The following is a 23,147-nucleotide window of genomic DNA, read 5'->3' as shown; positions in this document are numbered from 1 at the left end:
CACACACATTCACTCTGCCGGCACCGAGGGGGAACACAAGAGCAGGAGAAAGAGAAGGGGGGAAGGGGAAACAACAGCAAAACGGGGCAACAGTAGCTTGATTATGCTTCAAAAGGCATGTACAAAGGTTTACAATGCCATCACAATGGCCATTTTCAAGAGAAATTACAAAGGGATTTGACAGCTACACTCTTCTGCCAAAGAGCTCTCCTTTGTAGGCTTCAAACGGCACAAAAAGTGACTTTTATAGTGGGGGGTCTTCAACTTTAGAATCTGCACTTTAATTGGCCCATCTGGCATCCCAAATTGGAAACTTTGGAAAGGGGGAGCCACTTTGCTTCTATCTGCTCTCTTTTGCTTGTGCTCTTGGAAGGGGGGGTGCACTAGCGACGTCGCTAGTGCCCCTTGGCATTTTTCATTATTTTTTACTTTTTTCCTTCTTAACCTTACCCTTTTTACCTTTGAATTTGGCCCTTGGGCTTTTGACCCATCTGCACTCCATCTGCCTCTTTGGTCGGCTTGGCTTTGCCCTCATTTGCCCTTTGACCCATTTGACCCACTTGATTCATGCTCGGACTGACCGCCCTTTGCTTGCTTTGTTCGACAATACTCTCTCTCTCTCTCTCTCTCTCTCTCTCTCTCTCTCTCTCTCTCTCTCTCTCTCTCTCTCTCTATATATATATATATATATATATATATATATATATATATATATATATATATATATATATATATATATATATATATATAGAACTCACCTCCCTTCTATGCCCACTGGGACTGCCCCTTGCTCTCGACCGGGTTTAGGCCGGCCGGCCACAGTCTCCCTCTCCTCATCTCTACGGGAACTGTCCCTTACGAGTACCTGGGTCGCTAGTGCACCCTCCCTTATTGCACACCTTATCTCAAAAAGGTTGGAGCCCAACGGGGCCGCGCGGAATCCCACCCTACCGGGCGTACTGCCACGTAAGCACTGCGCGTCCGCGCTCCTCCAACCACCTGCAGTTCGCCACGCGCAGCCTCCACTTTCCTTAACTGCCGCAGTGCGCCAACGGCACCGCGCACACAGCGCCCAACCAATTCCGCCATTGCCAAAGGGGGCTTCAAGCTCCCCTCTCTCCAACTTACATTCTCTATAGGGGTCACGCCCCAGCAGCTATACCCCACGCGTCCGAATTCCTTCAGCACATGTGGGAGGACTCTACGCCACGTGGCACGCGTACAGGATCCACCCTGTGGACCCCTTTGAATCCCCCCTACAAGCCTCAAAAAACCTCCCTTTTTTTGTCACTTTCAAGCAAGTGTAACTTGCTGCTCGGTCTAATACCCGAGCCGTAAGACCTGGTCGAAATCTCGTATTGCCGGCTTGGTTTAACGTAATCCCCGTCGTCTCTCGACTTTTCCAAGCCCGCCCAACATGGCCGCCAAAACACAAGAAAATCTTCTGCAAGCACCCCTCAAAGAACTATCCCAAACTTTGACTTGTGGTACCTCGCTGACCGGGTGCCCAATTGACGAACCGTCACTTCCTGCTAACTCCACACGACATGCTCTATCTGCTTGAACTCTGTCGAGGCCTAAAAAATGCTAGATGGCACGATTTCCAATGCGGTCAGGTGGGTCCAAACCCAGCCCTTAGCAAAACTTCAACTGACCATAACCTGCTATCCCGAGCTCTGATCCGTAATCCAAGAAGACAGGCATGCTCCATAATTCGAGCACTACACATCTATCTGCTGTCACCTGCCTGGGCCATCTGTCCCCAGCTGCCTTGTCCGTCGGGGATCTGCTAAACATTCTAACTTCAAACTGTAATATCTTTTGTAACAAACTTGGACACTCCAAGTCAAGAATCAACCGCGACAGCACCAAATAACCACTTCAAAACAATTCACAGATCACAATAGATTTGCACTGGCCCGGCGGAGTTCCGTGCCTAGAGATATTGGCCCCAAAGACTGGCGCCCCTTTTGGTATTTCTTTTTATATTAATCAGATCAAAGTACAAGAGTGTGGCTAGGGTTTCACTCTCAGACTCTGCGTCCAGATGCTTTGAGAAGTGAAGCCCTCTCCACATATTTAAAGGTACAAGGGATGCCCAAAAGCAGAGCCCCAAAAGCTTTTAAAATCAAAAGCAATAGTCCTCTCTCTCTCTCTTTAGAGAGTCTTTTCTTTTTTTATATAAAAAAGAGCAAGCTCTCTCTCTCTCTCTTTCATGGCGTGTGGACCAAAAAGCAACGCCCAAAAGCTGTCAGCGCGTTTTGCGGCGCAATTTCCGGAAAGCTCCTGCTGCCATGTGGCACCCCGGCAGAAATTAGGGTTTGCTGTCAGAAATTAGGGTTTCTGGCAGTTTTTAGGGTTTGCAGGGATTTTAGGGTTTCAGCCTCAAATTAGGGTTTCAGCTACCCGTAGCCACGTCATCACTTTGTGACATACCCCCCTCTTGAAAGCATTGTAATTGACCGCGGTTACGCCTGCAGAACCGACAAAGGCCATAAACCGTCTTAGCAGACACTGACTGTTAGTACCTACTTACTAGGAACACACATCTAGCACTTGTACAAAATCGATAGTCACATCACACGACATCACCAGACATCACAGGACATCACATGACATTCAACATTCACTCGGATCTTAGACCATGATTTATCGGCAATGTAGCTAGCAATCACATCTAGGTCCAATCGGGACCTCATCGATGTCCGATTGACTAACCCCTATTGCAACCATGTCTATTCGAGATCAATCAGACCAAAATGCTGCAGACATTTCGGCTATCAGTTCTTGCACTCACAAGAAGTCAAGAACAAATCAGTATCATTATCAGGAATTCCATTTCATAAAGTCATACAGCAGAATACTGTCAGCTCTCAGTATCCCTGAAGCTCAAAGAGACATCAGTGACTCTAGTATCTAAATCAAGGCATCTGTTGACAAAGGAGAGGAGTGACTCCCCTCTTGTGCATCCCACTACACCAGATCTCCGGCCAAGCTGAATTCTGGGTTCCATTTGGAGTAGACTATGCGAAACCAAAAGCATCGAGGTAAAGTTTCACAATCTGAGGAGTATCTGCTAGGTCCTCCTCCTCCATCCACTTCGCATCAAGTGCAGGATAATTCTTGAACTTAACCAAGAACCGCCTTCGGACTTTACCCTTATTCGTCGTATCCTTATGTGCCAAAATCTGTTCAGGAACAAGGATCTCCTCGTTTTCTTCCACTTCGGGTTGCTCATCAGGCTCCCCATCATCAGACACATCACCTTTAAAAGGTTTCAAGAGACTCACATGAAATGCATTGTGAATCCTCTAAGTATCTGGCAGTTTCAGTCGGAAGGAGACTTCATTTATCTTTTCAATAATCTGGAAAGAGCCGTAGTATCGCATACTAAGCTTTGGAAAAAGCCTCTCCTTTCCCTTTTTCTTTCGTAGGCGTGCCTTCTCAAAAAAGTAAGAGCACCCAATCATCCTCCTTCAATTTCATGTCGCGACAATGGCGATCCGTTGCCTTTTTCTGTCGTTCTTGAGACTTCTGTAGAGTCTCGCGAACCTTGGCAAAAGCCGTATCCAGATCTCGCGTATATTCATCCGCTTCAAAGATCTTATCTTTCGTGCTCAGGAAGGGTGGAACCTTCGCAGCACCTTCGACAATCTCAAATGGCGCCTTCCCCGTCGACGAGTGTATCGTATTATTGTAGGCAAATTCCACCAATGGTAAATATCTTTCCCATTGAGTCTTCTAATCTGGGATATAAGACTTCAATAAATCTAGAACCACTGAATTGGCAATCTCGGATTGCCCGTTAGTCTGCGGGTGGAACGATGATGGAACTGCAACCGCGTGCCAATGTTCTCCCAAATTTCCTTCCAAAACAAACTCGTAAATCTGGGGTCTCTGTCGGAACAGTCGCGGGAGGACAGATATTTTCCCGCGAGGAGTCTGTGTCTGCATTGCATCTGTGTCGTGTCCTGCACTCGGGGACGCCTGGAATGTGTCCGTGTAGCATTGAAGGCAATCACCTCTGCGGATCCCCACGACAAAGGACTACTTTCTGTGTGAAGATATGCAAAGGGGAAGCAACCTCTGCAAACTTTCGTATGAACCGCCTGTAGTACAAACATAGTCCCAAGAAGCTTCTAACTTCATGGACATTCTTCAAGTCGGGCCAATCGCGGATAGTCTCTATCTTGTCCGAATCCATTTGCACTGTTGCTGCTGACACAATGTGTCCCAAAAAGTGTATCTGTGGTAGGAAAAATTCACTTTTCTTTGCATTAATCACTAACTTGTGATCTCGTAATGCCTGAAAGACCTGAAGCAGATGATCTCTGTGTTCTGCCTCATTCTTGGAGAAAACAATGATGTCGTCAAAGAAAGTGCCAACAAAGAGCCTATACTCTCGAAAAATCCTATCCATCATCCGGCTAAATGTCGTAGGAGCATTGGTTAAGCCAAAAGGCATCACCAAAAACTCAAATAACCCAAAAGTTGTCCGAAAAGCTGTCTTGTAGACGTGTCCCGGCGCTATCCTGATCTGATGATATCCACTCTTCAAGTCAATCCTGCTAAAGCACGAGGATCCCTGTAACCTATCGAGTATATTATCGATCCTAGGAATCGGAAATCTGTTCTTGATGGTGATTTTGTTGAGAGCTCTATAATCGATGCACATTCTCCAACATCCGTCTTTCTTCAAAACCAACAACACTGGAGAGCAATACGGTGAAGTACTAGGCTGGACAAGACCCTTTTCCAAGAGGTCTTTCACTTGGTTCATAATCTCTTCATTCTGTGCTCGGCTCACACGGTAGGGTGGCCGGTTCGGTGGTGTACTACCAGGTATCAGATCAATGGTATGATCTTCAGGACGAGCAGGTGGTAACTCTCTAGGCAGACCTTCTGAGAAGCAATCGGCGTGAGTGTAGAAAATCTTGGCGTTCTTTATCAAGTTTAGACATATTTGTCCCATCATCATCACTCAACTCTTTCATAAAGATCGAGTAGACAAACAGATTGGATTTCATTAATTTTGAAATGGCCGAAGCCAATACAATAGGGACAGACTCGCCCTTCAGTTTAATATCAAGTACAATTGTTCTGCCCTTTTTTGTAGTCAAAGTCGCTTTTCTCGCCCGATAATCGACTACGGCGTTGTTCTTGTGGTACCAGGGAATCCCTAAGAGAACATCACAACCCTCCAAAGGCATTATGAAGAAGTCCTCATGCCCCAAATACCCCTGACAATGCAACTGAAGTTTGCCAATGACAGGTGTAATGGCTACGTCCCTGCCGGGTGCCGCTAGAACTGCCTCTGCAAGTGGTCCCATCCGATCGGGAGTAATCTCGAGCCGCGGCGCCAATTCCGGTGAAATGAAGTTGGCCTTGGCTCCTCCATCAAAGAAAATCAGGGCCTCTTGATCTTTCACTTTGCCCCAAGCTCGGCAAAGTTCTGTACTCTCATCCATGGTGTCGGGATCAGTACCCACACAATCTGGAACTAGTCTTGTTTTCATCTTGCCTTTTCGTACACGGTCCTCAGCTGCTCTCGAACTCTCAGGCCTCTCGTTGTCCTTGTCATTCTGTTCTTTCTGTGCCTTTTTAGGGCACTTCGCGGAGATATGTCGAGTTTCCCCGCATCCAAAGCACTTCCCCTCCGTGATGTAGCGAGTCCGCTCCTGAGGAGTAAGTCTGGGTCGTGCATCCTTTTTCTCTGGGTTGCTCTTTCTTTTTCTATTTTCATTCCCAGAAGTCTGTCCGGTTCGTTGTGTCGTGACCTCATCTGTGGGGTAGGTCAGACTGCCAGAGTGAATTGCAAAGCCCCGCTTCGCATGACTCATCAACTCCTGAATAGAAGCTGACTTCTGTTCCAAGCAGTGGTCTCGGATCTCTGTAGGTAGACCCAATGTAAACCGCTCAATCTGTTCTCTGAACGAGATCTTCTTGAATGAAGAGGCAGGTAGAAAAGAGTTCCAGAATCTTTCACAGTAAGAATTCACTGTATCGCTCTTGGTCATCCGGAGATGGTTCCAAGCAGCTCGTATATCTTGCTCAAACTCTTGAGTTAACCAAGAAGAAATAAAAAGCCTCTTGAATTTCAGCCATGTAACTGGCACAGTCTTGCTTAATAGAAGCGTGGACCACCAAGTGTGAGCATTCCCCTTAAAATAAGAGGCAGCTCTCCGAATCTTGGAGTGCTCTGAATAGCGTCCTCCCGCGAAAGCGATGTCAAACTGCTGTATAAAAGACAAAGCCTTCGAAGCATCGGAGTATCCCAAAAAAGTATCAAACTTAAGTGCTTGGCCACCTTCCTTAAACTCTCGAACTTTTTTGCTTTTATCTTCGAGAAAGTCATACTGGTTGGCTTTGTAAAGATTCTTCTTGTTCGCATAAAAGTTCCCATTGTCAGAGTCTGAACTGTCCATAGACGAGTCCTCTGTAGAAGTGTCACTCACTGAGCGAGACTTAGACTTCCTTGCCTTTTTCTTGCCCTTTCCGAAGCGTTGTGTCTTGCTTCGCTTTTTGCTTTTCCTGTCTTCCTCGCTCGAGTCTGAAGAGCTAGAAGAACTGTCAGAAGAAGAAGAAGAAGAAGAACTGGGTAGGCCTTCAAACTTGACGCGCTTCTTCAGTTTCTTTGCCTTCTCGAATGTCGACCGACGACCCAAATATCCCGGGAAGTCAGTGCCTTTCTTTTGCTTTTTGCTGTGCTTTTTGTCCTTCTTTTGCACGTCGAAAAGCTGAGCAATTCGTGCATCAACCACGTTCTCCAGTTCCTTCTCCGTATATTTCTTGGAGACAGAAGATTTCTTGAGAGCGGGTTTCGGGAGTGGTGTTGTGGTTCTCTGCCACTCTGTCTGTACCTCTTCCAAAGAGGTCTGGTTCATATATTTTGCCATCTTCGGGTCCTTGGCAAAATTGAGCATCATCTTTGTTGCATCATCAATCAATTTTCAACGCTCCAACTCTTGCTGCTCCGATGGAGTAGGCCTAGGCGGGCCATACTCCGTGCCGGAATCTTCGTTGTGATCCCTGCGTGCATCTCCAGATGCAGAGGGAGTCGATTGATCATTGCCTGAAGCCATAGGTGCCGCGGAAAAAAAATTCGGGGATCGGATTTCCCGTAGAAGAGAAATCGGCCGTGCTCTGATACCACTGTAACAGACTTGGACACTCCAAGTCAAGAATCAACCGCGACAGCACCAAATAACCACTTCAAAACAATTCACAGATCACAATAGATTTGCACTGGCCCGGCGGAGTTCCGTGCCTAGAGATATTGGCCCCAAAGACTGGCGCCCCTTTCAGTATTTCTTTTTATATTAATCAGATCAAAGTACAAGAGTGTGGCTAGGGTTTCACTCTCAGACTCTGCGTCCAGATGCTCTGAGAAGTGAAGCCCTCTCCACATATTTAAAGGTACAAGGGATGCCCAAAAGCAGAGCCCCAAAAGCTTTTAAAATCAAAAGCAGTAGTCCTCTCGCTCTCTCTAGAGAGTCTTTTCTTTTTTTATATAAAAAAAAGCAAGCTCTCTCTCTCTCTCTTTCATGGTGTGTGGACCAAAAAGCAACGCCCAACAGCTGTCAGCGCGTTTTGCGGCGCAATTTCCGGAAAGCTCTTGCTGCCACGTGGCACCCCGGCAGAAATTAGGGTTTGCTGTCAGAAATTAGGGTTTCACAGAAATTCGGGTTTCTGGCAGTTTTTAGGGTTTGCAGGGATTTTAGGGTTTCAGCCTCAAATTAGGGTTTCAGCTACTCGTAGCCACGTCATCACTTTGTGACATCTTCTACACCGGGGCTTTGTTTGACGAGCCGTCTGGATCGGCTTCTAGAGCACATCGAACACTTCATTCCAAACCATTGACTTGGCATTTCGGACACCTTTACGTGTTGTCCCATTTGGACCATCCTTTAGCCCTTTTGGCCTAAAAAACCGCATTAAGCATACATTTCCGCTACCCCTTGGCTGCCCAGGACCTTGGTACCTGCCCTAGCCTTCTGCACTACACTTGCTTGCAACCTTTGCCTGGCATAAATCACTTTCTAGCTTGGACCAACTTTGGCTGCACCAACATCCGCAAAACGCATTGGCTACTAACGTGGCATTGTGTACGGATTTCCGCGATTTGGGAGCGCTAGCTTTTGGACTAGATGCTTTTAGAACTGGAAGCTTTATCCTGTACTTCTTTTAGAAGGCCTAGAGCTTATAAATTTGTAACAAGGGCCTCTCTTGAGCGAGATTTTACTGGGAGCATTGAGCAGAGAGGACCCGCGAAACTTGTACTTTGCTCAATTGTTAATATAAACATAAATACTGAAAGAGGCGCCAGACGTTGGGGCCAATATCTCTAGGCACGGAACTACGCCCGGCCTCAGTAAGTTGTGATTAAGTTTATTAAGTGATTCTCTCGGGTGTCGCGCCAGATTTCCGATTTGGTGTGTCCAAGTGTGTTACAAAAAGCTTTAAGTCATAGAGGAGGGTTGGTTCCTTTTCAAGTTAAGGAGAAAACCAAGAGAGAGCTGTAGCTAAGAGGAGTGTGCCAATAAGGCCCACTTGAGAAGCACCATCTCGATAATGCTCTCGTTCGTTGCATTTGGATGAAGAGTTGCACTTGTTCAAAAGCCTCTAAACTTTGATCGAGTTTCGTCAAATTTTTCAAGCAAACTAACCTTCGGCTCGTTCTTGTGTTGTTGTTGAGAATTGTTAGATCTTGGAGCTTGTGCTCGTTGTATGCTTGTCTCTCGTAGCTCTTGGATTCGGCGTTGCAGATCTTGCACAACTAGACCAAAGACTTGGGGTTCTTCTGCTTGAAGTTGAGCATTACTCTCACGCAACTCTTGAAGTTGTTGTTGGATGCTTTGCAAGGTGGTGATGACATATTCCATCACTAACTCCATGAAGGCTCGACAAGATTAAGAGATGGGAGTCTTGCCGAACTTGTTATGAGCGCGTCTCAAGCTAGGAGAGAGCTAGAGGAGGTGCTCACAATCTACAAGAGCTTGGAATTTTATATCTTGAGAGCGAGAGGAGGTGCTCACATATACAAGAGCTTGGAATCTTATATCTTGATTACAAGACTTAATAGTTAATTAAGAGAACTTGATTACAAGACTGAGATTACAAGACTGAGATTACAAGACGGGAGTTGTCACAAGCTGCTGACGTGTCAAGCCACCGAAGACCTAAGCCAACTTGCAAATCCTGACTGAGGGGCCTTAACCCTAAGTGAAGAAGCAAAAGCAGTAGATTGTACTGACGCCCGCAATTTGCGTTGACATGCTGACGTGGCAGTTGTACGGAATTCCGGATTTTTCGCTGACTGCTGACTTGGCAGAATTGTACGGATTTCCGTGTTTTTCGCCGACTGCTGACGTGTCAGAACTGTATGGATTTCCGTGATTTGCGTTGGCTGATTTTTAGCGCCAGCTTTTGGGCATTGCTTTTGGACCAAATGCTTTTGAGTTTGAAGGCTTTTCATGTAAACTGCTTTTGGGCTTAGGGCCTTTAAATATGAGGCCATGGGCTCATTCTCTGGCATGCTTCCTGGAGAAGTGTGGAGTATCGGCTTGTACTGCGTGGATACGATATCATGAAATACCAAAAGGGGCGCCAAGGTTTCGGGCCAATACTCTCTGGGGTGGAATTCTGCCACTCCGTGTCGCGTGTCGTCTCTCTTTCAGTTCAGTTGTCATTGAAGTTCTAAAAGTTTGTTCAGTCTGTTCTTTTCTATTGGCACTTGGTGGCCGTCTTGTGACAATGACATTAGAGCATCAGGCGTGTGCTTTTCTGAAAGCATACCGGACCCACAAAGGAGCAGACAGAGCAAACCAGAGACTAATGGAATTTTATTACTTGAAGTATCTTCGGGTCCTGACCCCGGAGTTATTAGCCATTCCCACCCTTACCTCATCGCGCATTGTGTGCGCTCCTGTCTTCATTGTTCATGTCTTACAGGGCATTAAGCCATAAAGATCACTTGCAAAGAAGGATCCAAGATTTGTTTTGAGCTGCTATTTTTCTCAGATGTAGTGTCATGCTGTGGTGGAAGTCTCTATAGCTACCAAGCCACTCACTCCAAGGGCTTGGCAAGCTTTCAAGAAAATTTTTGCCCGAAGTTATATGGTTTTTGAGAACTTCCTTCGGAGTGCAAATTTTGGCAGTGGGGTATCCTAAAATGCTTGCCATGGAAACCCTTGCAGATTATATCTTGAAATTTCTTGACATCTCTCAGTAGACGTCTCTTCTTGAGATGATAACCTTGGAGGTCCGGTGTGATTGCTATGTCTTGGGACTACCATTGTCGCCAGAAGAACATTGTCTATCCAAGAGCTAATGGACCATGCTGTGGTCGGCTACGACACCTAACCCTAATTTCTGGTGCAGGTTTCAGGATGGAAAGTCAGTCGACTTTTGAGCTCGACCGATGTCGAGATTGCTTTTTAAGTCTTGAACCTGTCTTGATGCCGATTTGAATTGTTTGACTTTGGTTTTAATACTGGTTTCATTGATTGGTGATTTTACTCCGGGGTGGAGAAGTGAGAAATACTGTTTTGGTAATGTTTGAACCTCGGAACGATGCAGGCCGATGTCTGGGGAGCGTTTCGTTGTATGTTTGAAAACCTCGGACCGACGCAGGCCGATGTCTGGGGAGCTTTTGGTTGTATGCTAGAAAACCTTCGAATGACGTAGGCCGATGCCTCAAGAATGTTCAATTGTATGCTTGAACCTCCAAGCGACGTAGACTACATTCTGGGGAGCGTTTGGTTGTATAGTCCTCTGAGCTCATGGCCCGGACCTTTTTAGGTTATTTGCGGGGGGAGTGACGAGGTAGTCGTTGAGTAGCTTCATACCGCAGATCGTTTGTCTCGGGGGAGTGCTCAGCGGCGCTGTTTGTTGTGTCTTGTAACATGCGTATGTGAGCATGTGTACCATTGTGATGTGCCAACCACTGAATATTTCTAATTGGATGAGATTGGCTGGGCATGTAATTTTAGTGCATCAAGACACCCATGGAAGATTAGTGTGGTCTGGGTATGATGGCTAATTTACTACGCCGGAATATCAAGAGTTCCCATTTAGACGAAAGGGGAAGCAAACTCTTTGATCAAAAGAGTCGAAAGGAGAAGCCAACTCCTTAACAAGAATAAGAGCAAACTGATTGTCCCTCGGAATGACCCTTGGAAATATTTTTTTGAGCTAACTTGAGTTGTTTTGCAGATATGCTGTAATTGTGGACGATTAGTCTCTTTCAAGAAGGGGGGAAATGACAAAGTGTTGACGACGTGTCAAGCTACTGAAGACCTAAGCCAACTTCAGATCGTGGCTGAGGGGCCTAAACCCTAAGTGAAGAAGCAAATGCAGCAGATTGTACGGACACCCGCAATTCACGCTGACATGCTGACATGGCAACTGTACAGGATTCCGGATTTTTCGGTGACTGTTGACGTGGCAGACTTGTACGGATTTCCACGTTTTTTGCTGACTACTGACGTGGCAGACTTGTACAGATTTTTATGATTTACGCTGGCTGATTTTCAGAGCCAGCTTTTGGGCATTGCTTTCGGACCAGATGCTTTTGAGTTTGAAGGCTTTTCATGTAACTGCTTATTGGGCCTAGGGCCTTTAAATATTAGGCTATGGGCTCATTCTCTGGCATGCTTCCTAGAGAAGGTGCAGAGCGTGGAGTACCGGCTTGTACTATGTTGATACAATATAAAGAAATACCGAAAGGGGTGCCAAGGTTTGGGGCCAATACTCTTTGGGGTGGAATTTCGCCACTGTGTTGTGTGTCGTCTCTCTCTTTCAGTGTAGAGTTTGTTATTGAAGTGCTAAAAGTCTGTTCAGTATGTTCTTTTCTGTTGGCACGTGGTGGCCGTCTTGTGACAGGAGTACAAGGCAAGTCTTGATTACAAGAACAAGACTAGAATAGAAGACAAGAATTAGAAGAGGACTTAGCTTGCAGGAGCCTCACAACTAGCAATAGCAAGTCTGAAGGGCTTGTATCCCAAGACCTCTATTTACACTAAAGGCTAAGGATGTTAGGAGCCTTGTGGGTCCTTCCTTCTAAGGAGGTTAAGAACCTTCAGGGTTCTTCCTTTTAAGGAGGTTTAGAACCTTTTAGGTTCTTTTCTAGAACCTTTTGGATGATGCATGCGATGACATAAGCGATGATGTAATCCATCTTCTATAACCTTCGAGAACTTTCTTCAATCTTCTAGAATCTTCTACAACTTTTTCTAGAATCTTCTAGTGCTTTCTTGTAGGAAACTCAAGAAGACAGACTCTGAAGCATCCTTGACATGAGCAAGATGAAGCTTTGATACCAGTGTCCTCGCCGGAGCCATCTTGCACACATGACATGACACAAGCCCTCCTCATACATAAACGAGCATAGAGAGTGGATATTAGGCTCACCTCCTAGCCATAGAGCCGATATAGGCTCACCCCTTGGCTTAAGAACCTACAACCAACGTGCTAGCCTCTACCACAAGGGTTGGTGTCCTATACCACCAAACCCACACCGATACGGGTGTGCAGGTGGAGTTTCCAAGGGCCTAGAGTCCAAGTGTGGTGATCACACAAGATAGCTCACAAATGAGCATAGGGTCCTATTTATAGGACTCCTTAATCGCCCTAACCATAGGGCCATGTTCACACTTGGCCGGACATAGGTTAGGCGCCCAACCTGATGTTTGGGAACGTAACATTGGTGGTCCCATGAGTAATAAAGGTTGTTTCTTATTGAGAAAAGGAAATGATGGATGTACTCTGGTATTCCATGTGACACTCACACATCTTATTTAGGTGTATAATGCGCCAACAGATTATTTTTGTGCATTTCCTCTTTGACAAATGGTAAAGGTGATGCTTCAAAAGAGTTGTACAGTGAGACCATCTATCAAGATATTTAATTGCATCATTTTAGACCTTTGTTGGTATCCTTATGCTTGAATGCCAGGGTTCAAACTAGTGGGATTGTGCTTTAAACATGACCATATGATGATAGTGGATGCTTAGCAGTCTTCTTATCGAGGATGCAAGCGCAAGAATCGTGTTTGAAAAGTTTGGTTGATAATGTTCTATGTCTTTAAGCTTCTTATCATAGTTTTCCATTGGTTCAACTTAATTATCAATTTTTTTTTCTAAAATAATACAACTAGTAATGATCATAACTATGAAACTTCAAGAACAGCTTGTCACCATAATGGATTAAGAGATTGTCATTGATTTTGGTGCATCCATGTTTCAACTTTTGCAATGTCATTGTTGATTTCTTCTTTGCCTTCAGGGTTGGGCCTGCACTGTTATCTGGCATCATTCTTATGCTATTCTCAATCACGTATTGGATGAAATTGGTCTCATATGCGCATGTCAATCATGATCTGAGGGCTTTGGCATTCGAAATCGATAAGGCAAGTGTCATTTCTAGTTTTGTTAAGCCAACAATTCTGCAATCAAGAAAATGAAATATGGAATAGTTGTTTTGTGGTCTTCTTCTTTTATACGCATTATATGTTTCTGGAGATAATCTTTGAAATTACTATTACAACACGTTAGTTCGTCTTTGTGCACGTGCGTGCGTGTGTGCATGCACGCTAAGCGCAGGCACGTGTGTGTGTGTGTGTGTGTGAGAGAGAGAGAGAGAGAGAGAGAGAGAGAGAGAGAGAGACTGACTTACAAAAACAAAAAGTGTGTGTGTAGGCTACGATATTATGACTAATACAAAAAAACATGACATTTTATCATGCAAGAAAATAGTAAGACCAAAGGTTTGAAAGATGGAGAATCTCTTGCATTAAATCACCATTAAAATGTTACAATAGGAGATAGGGAGAGTGTTTTTGTAAGCCAAGCTCCTATTTTACCTGCAACCATCACATAGCTCTTGACTGATGAAGATGAAAGGTCCAAGGAGATCCACTCCAATCACGTTGTGGAAGTAACTCCTCCGGGTGTCCAGTGTCTGCTCTAAAGAAAACTGTGATCAATCTCTGAGACTGGCTGACCTTTCCTCTCATCAGGCTCTCGCCGTGTCTGCGCAGCTCGAGCAAAAACAAACCTAGGCATCTCTGGTCCTCACTCCATGACTCTGGAGAGTGGTCCAGAGCCCTCTTTGAACAAGCAGTGGAAGCGACCTCGTATCTCATATTGTAGAGAGAAAGAAAGAAAGAAAGAAATCTTTATTAACGTCTGCTAGAGGCCGAACTCGGCCTATGAGACAAATCGGTGTACAATTGTCAGTGTCCTCTGGATATCAAAAGGGGACAGAATGATAATAACAACATGAAAAGAGGTAAGACTAAGTCCAAGGAGAAGGAGAGAGAGAGAGAGAGAGAGAGAGAGAGAGAGAGAGAGAGAGAGAGAGAGAATGAAATGATATATTAACGTCTTCAAAAGGCCAAAATGACCTAAGAGACCAAGTTTTTACAACATAGTGAATCTGATACCATGTCCGGAATAAAAAAAGAACTGAAACAAAAAATACAACTACTTCAAGCTGGGACGGTATGGATGTGCCAGCTAATACAAAGGGTCCCAATACAATGAGAGAGAGAGAGAGAGGGCGGGGGGGGGGGGAGATATGTTAGAGATCCATCCTCATCTGCACTCTGGATGTCAAGAAAGTATGGCTCGAATCCTTTGTTGTAGTCTCCGTCAATATTGTCTATGAGAATGCAAGTAGTGGTAGTATAAGTGCGGGCAGAGCTCTGCAATGGCGGTTGCTCCTCTGGGTGTCCAATATCTAGTGTAAAGAAATTTGTAATCTATCTCTAGGACTGTCTCTCTCCAGCTCTCCTCAGTAAAGTGTCTCTATGCCTGTGTAACTCACGTAGCTACAATCCAGGACATCTCTGATCCTCATAACTCATTACCCTAGATAGAGGCCCAAAACCCTCTCTGAATAGCCTCGTACCTCATAGTACATTGTGCAATGACATATATAATGTAACTCTGTCTCTGGCTCTAGATGACATAAGCGGCATATCGTGCTATCTGCTGGTATCCCTTTAAATCTGCCAGCCTCAATCTCGAGCTGATGTGAGGATGTGCGTATCTGGCCAATGGCACAACGCAAACCATGAGAAAGATGTGTGTCCATATAGCTAGGTCGAATCACAAACCCATCCCCTATGAGGTGGAGAAGATGCTCTCTATAGAAAGCCATCTTCATGCCCAACTCCTGTACCGGCTCTATCCATGTCCTCCTCGTGTCCAGCTGGATCAGATCCTGACGAATGAGTCTAGTAATCTCCACCCGGGTCAGAGACATCAAGGGTGCCTATAGAGATTACTGTAAAGATGGTGAAGCCATGTGTTTGAAACCATGATGTCATTTGTGCATACCAGCATGATGTATCCCCTTTTAGAGCTAACTGTCTGGAGGACTCTAGGGCCAACCTGGCATATCTGTCTCTCGTAGTATCCCATAGGCTGTGTACAAAGGAGAGTGATTGGTAAGTGCCTCAATCTCCATGGGGGGGGGCAGCTAACGCGCTCGAATGATATCATGAGGTACGAAGGCCTTGGCTCTAATCAGTGGAGAGATCATAGATACCAAGGGCCTCTCCATACGTCTCCAACCATCCTGGCCTAGAGAAGGTCCCCAAACCTGCACCCCATATAGCATAGTAGAGGCAACCAAAGTATCAAAGAGCCATAACTTTGTCCTAGGTTCTTGGAAATGAACCTGTGAACTCATCCTCTCCAATCCTCCCAAAGACGCATAAGCTCTAGTCAGTCTAGTCTCTGCTGCTCTTCTCAAAGAAAATCTTGGCCCAGTAAAGACTACCCCGAGGTAAATGTATGCATGTCTATACTCCACAATCTCCTGACCATATGTGAAAGTAGGTGCTGATCTCCTGATCCATTGGGTGTGGTGTTAAATAATAAACACCATAACCTTGGTTTTACCAATGTTTACACACAATCCACTATCCTCTGCAAAACTGTGTAGTGCATCCAAATGTGGCTGCATACCCTCTGGTGAGTCAGATATAAACACAATTTCATCAGCATATAACAACAATGGGATCCACGTCCTTGCCAGCTCGGCACTCTGTCATCCTCTTTGTCAATGTAATCAGACACCTCATCAACATACATACCAAATAGAGTAGGAGACAATGGGCAGCCCTGCTTCACCCCAATCGTAGAGTGAACTAAATCAGATTCCCCTTCCGGAGTGCATACATGTCCCATCACTGATCTGTACAAAGCCATAGTCCCCCAAATCACCTCTATGGGCACCCCCATCTCCTGTAGTTTGCGCATTAGTCTAGCTCTTGGTACCATGTCAAATGCTTTACGAAAATCCACAAAGCTACAATATATCCATCTCCCATGTGCTCTGCCCTCCTCAATGATGGCCCTGAGTGTCAAAATATGATCAAGAGTGGAGAAACCCCTTTTGAAACCGGCCTTGGCCCTTTGCTCGTACACCCTCGCCCTCTGCCCAATTACTCAAGTGCTGCTCAAGAATGGATGCATACAACCGTGCCAATGTGTGTCCAACCATAATAGTGCGGTAGTCCCCAGGCTCTTTAGGATCATGTGCCTTGAAGACAGACACAATAGTGACAACCTCCAAGTCTCAAGTAATCCCTCACACATGGCACGATTGAACAACACTGCAAGAACCTCCATCAACATATCCCTAGCATGTATAAAGTGCTCCGCTACTAGACCGTCGTGATCATTATGTTCTCCCGGTCCTTATTTTGTCAATGGCCCTCTGTACCATCCCAGTGGTAAAGAAGGTGCTCGTAGCTGGGCATGGCTCTGTAGGGTCTGGAAGGGGTTCCTGACCAGGAACCGTATATAATGATGTCGCATATTGGCCCCACACATCAGGTGAAGTAATCACTAGGGGAGGGGAGTGCTCATGAAAGAGTCGCCATGCCTCTCCTGAGTCCCTACTCAGGAACATATGATATAAGTGTCGCCATCTGAGCCAAGTAAGCTCGCTTCTTCCGTCGCACGAGGCGCCGAGAAGCAATCCGAGACTGTCTGTAAAAGATGACTCCTAAAAGAAGATCCCTCTGAAGCTGGGCTCTCATCTCTCTGCACTCCTCATCATACCAACTATTCTGGGGTATGCTCCCAGAATGTTGTCTCCTGCCCGGCTGAGTGTGTGGGTATGCCATTGATGCAACACCATGCAGTGTCTCAGTCATTAGAGTGGTGCACTCCTCCACTGAGAGGCCTGTACCAGCTGTGCCTTCCCATAGACGGTCCCAGATCTCCTCTATATAAACGGAATCAGTCTCTCGTGTAAATGTATAACGGGTGTGTGACCTGCCTCCTGATGTCTATACTTAAATAGCTAGCAGTGCATCTGCTGGAGGTCGCCTTATGCTTGCTGAATCTGCTGCTCGTGACCTGCTGGAGAGCAGCCTGCTACGCTATCAGCAGCAGTTTGCGCAGTTCGTCATCAGCTCACAACAGCAGTTAGCAATCACCCACACACACACACGCACGCGCGCGCGCGCACACACACACACACACACACGCACACACACACACACACACAGAGAGAGAGAGAGAGAGAGAGAGAGAGAGAGAGAGAGAGAGAGAGAGAGAGAGAGAGAGAGAGAGAGAGAAATGAAATGAAATGTTATATTAACGTCTTCAAAAGGCCAAAGTGACCTATGAGACCAGAAAGTTACAATGCGGTGTATCTGATACAAAGTCAGATTAAGAAAATAAATTAAACTATGATGACAAAATATAAATATTGCGGAGTCCTAAGCTAAGCTGATAGGTGTGAAAAGTGAAAGGCGTGAAATGTGTGAACTAAGCAGTACAATGGGTAGACAATATGGGAGGGAAATAGAGATCCATCTTCATCTGCACTCTGGACGACGAAAAGTATGTCTCGAATCCTTTGCTGTAGCCTGCTTCGAAACTGTGTAGCTCCTCTTCTCCATCGGGGTCGTCTAGATCTCCCTACCTCCAATGCTCGGTCTATGAGAATGCTAGTAGTGCGGGCAGACCTCTCCACTGTTGGCTGCTCCTCTGTCTGTTCTTGTGGGTGTACATTATCTAGTGTAAAGAAATCTGTGATCACAATGTGTGTCCAACCATAATAGTGCGGTAGTTCCCAGGCTCTATAGGGTCACCAGCCTTGAAGATGGGCACAATATTAGACAACCTCCAAGTCGTAGGTAATCCCTCACACATTGCACGATTGAACAACACTGGGAGAACGTCCATCAGCATATCCCTGGCATGTATAAAGTGCTCCGCTACTAGACAGTCATGATTATATGCCTTCCCGGTCCTCATCCTGTCGATGGCCCTTTGTACCATCTCAGGTGTAAAGAAAGTGCTCGTAGCTGGGCAAGGCTTGGTAGGGTCCGGAAGGGGTTCCTGTCCAGGAACTGTATATAATGATGTCGCATATTGGCCCCATACATCAGGTGAAGTAATCATTGGGGGAGGGGAGTGCTCATGGAAGAGTCACCATGCCTCTCCTGAGTCCCTACTCAAGAACATCTGATATAAGTCTCGCTCCATCTGAGGTAGGTAAGCTCGCTTCTTCTGTCGCACAAGGCGTCGGAAAGCAATCCGAGACTGTCTGTAAGTGATGACTCCTAAGAGAAGATCCCTCTGAAGCTGGGCTCTCATCTCTCTGCACTCCTCATCATACCAACTATTCTGGGGCATGCTCCCAGAATGTCGTCTCTTGCCCGGATGAGTGTGTGGGTATGCCACTGATGCAGCCCCATGCAGTGTCTCAGTAAGTAGAGTGGTGCACTCCTCCACTGAGTGGCCTGTACCATTTGTGCCAGGTGTGCCTTCCAATAGACGATCCCAGATCTCCTCTGTATAAACGAAATCAGTCTCTTGTGTAAATGTATAGCGGGTGTGTGACCTAGCTCCTGATGTCTCAGTTGTAGTATACTTAAATTTAACGGACAGTGGCAAGAGAGCATGATCTACTGCTATGCCCACTGGCGTGGCTCCCACTGTGAAATCCTGAATGTAGGGGACAAAGCTCGGTTGTGTCATAACATAATCCACTGTAGTGGCCCCATGTCTGTGCGGAAAGCATGTGAAACCTGTTGCTCCAGGAAATCGTTGTAAGCCATTAAGTATGGCTAATCCATGTGTAGTCGTCATTTCCCTGAGGTATCTCCCATACTCCGTCTGCTCTCTGTCATCTGAGCATTTGTCAAGTCCCAACTCACCAACATCCAGCTCTCTAAGCATCTCATCTGAAGTGTCGTAGAAGACTGTCTGCGAGTTGCCCGTTCGAGCATTGATGTCCCCTAGGAGAATGATATCACCATCCCTAGAAAACTCCCAAATTGTCATCATCTAGAACAGAGAAAGGTGACTGCCCTCTGGATGCAGCATACACTGATGTACTGGGAGGAAAGTAACATATGGCAATATATAGGAATCGACCTATGTCAGCTCTGAATCTCACCCACATATACCTAGCATGATCATCTCTTCGTACAATATGCAGTAATGGTTTTAGCTCCTCTCTGAATAGCACTGCTACTCCTCCTGAACCTCTACTCCCATGCTCCGATCTCGCATTTGTCCAGTGAGTTGTCTCCCATGTGTATCCCACCACATGTGGCATCACCTGTCCAGGGGCTTGATGAGTCTCTGAGAAGAATACAATATCCTTGTCTTTGAAACTGTCCTCAAATGCACCCACGTCTAACCTCATAGACCCGTTACAATTCCAGGTAGCCATCTTCAGCGTGGTCGCATAGGTCTCGCACCGTCATGCATTGCACCGCTCTATAATCACCACCCGTCCATCTCTGTAGAAGGCTATCTTTCCCTTCTTCCTTGCTGCTGTAATCTCTGGCATTACCTCTCTCATATGTGCGAGCTGTGAGAGAGTTAGGTCATCACCGAGGAAGATACCTGTCTTGTTGAGAGTAGGCCTCTTCCTCAAGAATTCCTTCTTCTCTTCCAACGTGGAGAAGCGTAGTATGAGAGCTCTCCCCTTTGAAGACTCTCCCGTACCATTTCTTTTCTTACCTACCCTCCATGCCTTCGTGTGCAAAGGCTTCTCCATCCCCACCATGGATGTAAGGCTTGTGACCTCTTTCTCCACATTGTTTATGTCCTTGAGACCTGTCACTCTCACATGCAGTGCTCGCATCCGCCTTCTTTGTTCCTCTTCGAGTGTCATATTGATAAGCGTCGGTGTACAAGGAGTTTCTTGACCTTTCCTTCTCTTGGAGACCTCAATCCATTTTTCCGCCTCGTCCGCCTTTTTCTGTGTCCTTGTTATCATCTCTGCCCATGAACATGTCTTTGCCACACTCAATTTCTCTTCCTCTGTAATCATCCTTACTTGTTCCTTGATTTCCTTGATTTCATCTATTACCGAGGGCTGAAATTCGCCTTCCTCTAGTCCACTACTTACTCTATCAGCAAGCTCCTGTTTAAGGGCTGAGACTTCATTTTTGAGTGTCCGTATCTCGGCGTTTGGGTTCTCCTGTTTGAGGGCTGAGACTTCTTCTTTGAGTGTCTGTATTTCTGCATTAAGGCTTTCTTTGTCCATCTTCCATTGTGCGCCTTCATTGAAGACCATCTAAAGGAGGTTGGCCTTCTCCTTCCACCATCCTTCATCTCTGTTTTCCACTCCTTCATTTCCCTCTCCATCTGCGCCATCCGCTTGTTTGTGAGCATGAAGGTTGCCTTTGCTCGCGACTTGCAAACAGGTGAGACATTGACGGCTTCCGTGTCCTGTGCAGGGGAAATTGCTTGTTTTGTCGTTCAAGAGATGTATCGGGCTCACTGACCATTTCGCGCACAGAAGTTCCCACTGAATCCTACTCGTATGAGAGAGAGAGAGAGAGAGAGAGAGAGAGAGAGAGAGAGAGAGAGAGAGAGAGAGAGAGAGAGAGGATTTTTCACCGGAGATTCAATAATCCACAACCCGAAGCGGGAAGAAGCACAACCCCAGCCCACCGCAGGCATCAACCATAAAGCAAGATGAAATGGAAGGCCTTGCGTCCGCTGCCTTGAATGTGAACCTGCCCAAAACTGATACAAGAAGCTAATGAATGAGGTATTGGGCTGAACACAATGTTTGTACTAAATGCTGCGGGTAGTGAAGATGCTGACAGTGCTGGGTACTTGAGATATTGCGGGTGCTAGGTACATGAGATATTGCGGGTGCTTGGGTACTTGAGATACTGCGGGTACTGGCCTTCAACTAGCGATCACAAGGATGAAGCGGAGCAGAGAAGAGGCTGAAAACGCTGATACGTGATCGCTGATCTTGTAGAGATGGCTGAAAACGCAGCCCCAAGGATATATAGGCTGATCGCTGGCCCTCTAAGCATAGGCGATAACTGTTCTTGTACTTGTTGATTACGCTGGGTTCTTCTCCAAGCCAACACTAGAGAGAGAGAGAGAGAGAGAGAGAGAGAGAGAGAGAGAGAGAGAGAGAGAGAGAGAGAGAGAGAGAGAGAGAGAATGAATGTTATATATTTCTTTAAAAGGCGAAAGTGACCTATGAGACCAGAACGTTACAATGTGGTGGATGTGATACAAAGTCAAGAGTAACAAAATGACAAAATGACAAATAAAAATACTATGGAATCCTAACTGGTAGGTGTGAACTAAGCAGCTAGCTGGGATAGCTAAATCACAAGAGATCCAGCATCGGTCGCTGGCGGATCTCATCAATCTCCTCCATGGTAAGTAGTATGACCGGGCGTCGTGCATGCCGGGCCAAATTGATCCAAATCCTTTGATGTAGCCTCCGTCGATGCTATGGTCCTCTGAAGTCATGGGCGTCTGGATCTCCCCAACTCAGTCGCTTGGTCGATCAGTGTGCCTCTGGTGCGAGGCAACAAGCTCTGCTGTGGTAGTAGCTCCTTCGGGTGTTTAGTGTCTGCTCTAAAGAAGTCTGTGATGTGTCTCTGAGAGTGGCTAGCCTCTCCTCTCATCGGGCTCTCTCTGTGTCGGCGCAGCTCGAGCAGAAACAAACCCAAGCATCTCTGATCCTCGTACCTCATGACTTTGGAGAGTGGTCCAAAGCCCTCTCTCAACAAGCAGTGGAAGCGGCCTCGTATCTCGTAGTAGACGGGGCAGCGGCATGTGTAATGCAACTCTGTTTGAGGCTCCATGCCACACAAGGGGCATGTATTGGCCTTTGCTGGTACTCCGCTGTATGTCACAGTCTCAATCTGCAGTTGGTGTGAAGATGTGTGTATCTGGCCAATAGCACATCGTATCCCATGAGACAAGTGGGTGTCCATGTATTTGGGCCTCGTCACAAAACCGTTCTCCGTAAGCTGGAGAAGATGCTCTCTGTAGAAAGCCATCTTCGTGTCCAGCTCCTCTGCTGGCTGTATCCAGGTCCTTCTGGTGTCTAGCTGAGTCTTTAGATTCTTGAGGATGAGCCTGGTGATCTCGGACTGTGTAAGAGTTAGAGAGGGTTCATCCAGTGAGTACTGGAAGGGGGGCAATCTGTTTATCTTCAACCCATGCGCCTGAAACCATGATGTCATCTCCCCATACCAACATGAGAGAGAGAGAGAGAGAGAGAGAGAGAGAGAGAGAGAGAGAGAGAGAGAGAGAGAGAGAGAGATGATGAAATGAAATGTTATATTGACGTCTTCAGCAGGCCAAAATGACCTACAAGACCAGAAAGTTACAATGTGGTAACAAAAATGTGATACAAAGTCAGAGTAACAAAAATGACAAAATAAAATGATAGGATAAAATGCTATGGAATCCGAAACAGCTAGGTGTGATCTAAGTAGCTAGGTGGGATAGCTAAATCACAGATTGCAAAAGATCGAACATCGGTCGCGCTGGCGGATCTCATCAATCGCCTCCATGGTCAGTAGCCTGATCAGAAATCGTGCATGTCGGGCCAAAGTGATCCGAATCCTCTGATGTAGCCTCCGTCGATGCTGTGTAGTCCTCCGCTGTCGTGGGCGCCTGGATCTCCCTAGCTCGGTCTCTCGGCCGATCATTGTGCCTCTGGTCTGAGGCGGCTAGCTCGCTTGAGGTAGTAGCTCCTCCGGGTGTCCAGTGTTTGCTTTGAAGAAGTCTGTGATCTCTCTCTGAGACTGGCTGGCCTCTCCCCTCATCAGGCTCTCTCCGTGTATGCGCAGCTCGAGCAAAAACAGACCCAAGCATCTCTGATCCTCGTACCCATG

General features: G+C 46.3%; 1 protein-coding gene across 2 annotated transcripts in view; it reads left to right on the top strand.

The window, feature by feature from the left end:
- The window catches only part of LOC147430182 (diacylglycerol O-acyltransferase 1-like), a 198,116-nt gene that overhangs the window by 63,383 nt on the left and 111,586 nt on the right, over nucleotides 1-23,147 (top strand). For both annotated transcript variants that reach the window (XM_086494683.1, XM_086494682.1), the window contains one exon: nucleotides 13,286-13,409. In XM_086494683.1, the coding sequence (XP_086350809.1) occupies nucleotides 13,286-13,409 (124 nt within the window). The remainder of the gene's footprint in view (nucleotides 1-13,285; nucleotides 13,410-23,147) is intronic.

This window comes from Adiantum capillus-veneris, chromosome 22 (genome assembly GCF_014529385.1).
Source record: "Adiantum capillus-veneris isolate H3 chromosome 22, ASM1452938v2, whole genome shotgun sequence".
NCBI classification, from domain to species: domain Eukaryota; kingdom Viridiplantae; phylum Streptophyta; class Polypodiopsida; order Polypodiales; family Pteridaceae; genus Adiantum; species Adiantum capillus-veneris.
This window is presented reverse-complemented; position numbering and strand designations above follow the sequence as displayed.